At 44.0% G+C, this 1,563-nt stretch overlaps 1 protein-coding gene across 1 annotated transcript; it reads left to right on the top strand.

The window, feature by feature from the left end:
- Positions 1 to 674: 674 nt before the first annotated feature.
- On the top strand, positions 675 to 977 carry PHALS_03890 (uncharacterized protein; the record flags this gene model as incomplete). Its single annotated transcript, XM_024718188.1, has 2 exons — positions 675 to 768; positions 856 to 977. 2 exons carry the CDS (start codon positions 675 to 677, stop codon positions 975 to 977), a joined length of 216 nt encoding a protein of 71 aa, XP_024583612.1.
- Positions 978 to 1,563: the final 586 nt, after the last annotated feature.

Here is a 1,563-nt window from a genome sequence, read left to right as displayed (position 1 = left end):
CTTCTAATATGAGTTTGTTCTTGTCCGAACATATGTTATGCTGATGCGAGTAAAACAGACATAAATTCGCAACATCTTTCCTTTACAGTATCGAGCGGCGTCATCTGAACAACTAGTCCCAGATTACTCAGATTCTAGGCTGCCGTAGAAGGTAAAAACCAAAGTGAATATATTTGGGTCCTCAGTTTGCTAATTTCTGCTAGCTCTAAGCCTATCGTTCTAGATCCTTCTAGAAGCTTCTACAAGCAATTTTAGCTATCTAACCCAGTGAAGGACTGTTATAATCTCCGTAATTACGTCCGTAATCAATAGTCGTAACCGACGTGCATGAACCGTCGTATGAAAGCGCGGTCGCATAACCGCCGTGTCGGGCCATTCAGCGGTGCAATCTCAACATCCCACTCACCGCTAATGTTGTTTATGGGTGCTGACTTGGTCTTGATTCCAGAAGCTTCCCGCAAATACTGCAGCATCTTAGTTCCGAGTGCTTTCGTTAGCATATCTATAAGCTGATACCTCGTTTCACAATCAGAATACGAAACATTTAAGCGTAAGCAAATTTTTACGAAGTCTGAGGTCGATACCCTTCGCTCAAAGGCAACTACCCTGTTGCACTGTGCGTAATCGCTGATAGCCTAATTCGCCCTGTCAACTGAGAGAACAAATGCATCACTATGCTCATCCCGGAGACTATTACTCGTCTAAAGAGAATTGAGCTACTCGCACGAACGGAAAACCACTGGGAAGGATTTCCAGATTCTTCCACAAGTCGAAATATAAGAATAATTTTATATGAGATAATTTTAGCATGAATTTGATGTTGGTGAAGTCTGCGGATTTAATTTGAGCATTTAGACGATGTGTTGAGACCCATTGCTATATTTGTGCTGCTAGCACTTTTTGTTGTTGTTCACATCCTTGAGACTTTGCCAGTAGATACATTATGTAGTAAAGTTCTTGGTGCAAGCGGCATCTAACCCAAAACTCCCCGTGATGATAGTGCCTAAGACCACCATTGGGAGAGTGTCTGCCGCCATCATGACTATAAAGGCTCTTAAAAATCGGTCTAAGTCTGCTTAATTTCTTCTCCCTGACGGGAACTCAAAAATCTTGGTCGCAGCTATCACCTCAGGTTTTATTAGTCAAACCTCTCATAGCCTTTGGGGTGTTTTGCACGTGGCTAGGAGCCATTATTCGTTTCAATGCAGTTGCAAAATTCCTTTCAGAGTAAACAGTGCATTCCTATACCTGGTAGCATGCCGAGTGGTATTCTCGACGACATTCGATTTTGTTTGACAACGCAGCGGAGAAGCACGTCGCGCATTCCAGTCCAAGCCATACTCTTGTCCTTGTCTGAGCAACACGGAGGAAGTAGAGGTACCACTCGGTCCGTCAGTACCGCAAAATTAGGTATAGACGAATGAGATGTTCCTCATTTGTCTTCACATGAGTGGGTGGCACTCGAGCGGATGCGAGAAGTCATCGAAGAAAGCTGCCGTAGTCAATTTACTGCGGTTGTCTTCTCCGGATGATCAGAAGAACGCAGCCGTCAGTTGCATGTAT

This window comes from Plasmopara halstedii (assembly GCF_900000015.1).
Source record: "Plasmopara halstedii genome assembly, contig: Scaffold_2386, whole genome shotgun sequence".
NCBI classification, from domain to species: domain Eukaryota; phylum Oomycota; class Peronosporomycetes; order Peronosporales; family Peronosporaceae; genus Plasmopara; species Plasmopara halstedii.
The sequence above is the reverse complement of the archived record's forward strand: the minus strand, read 5'-3'. Positions and strand labels throughout refer to the sequence as shown.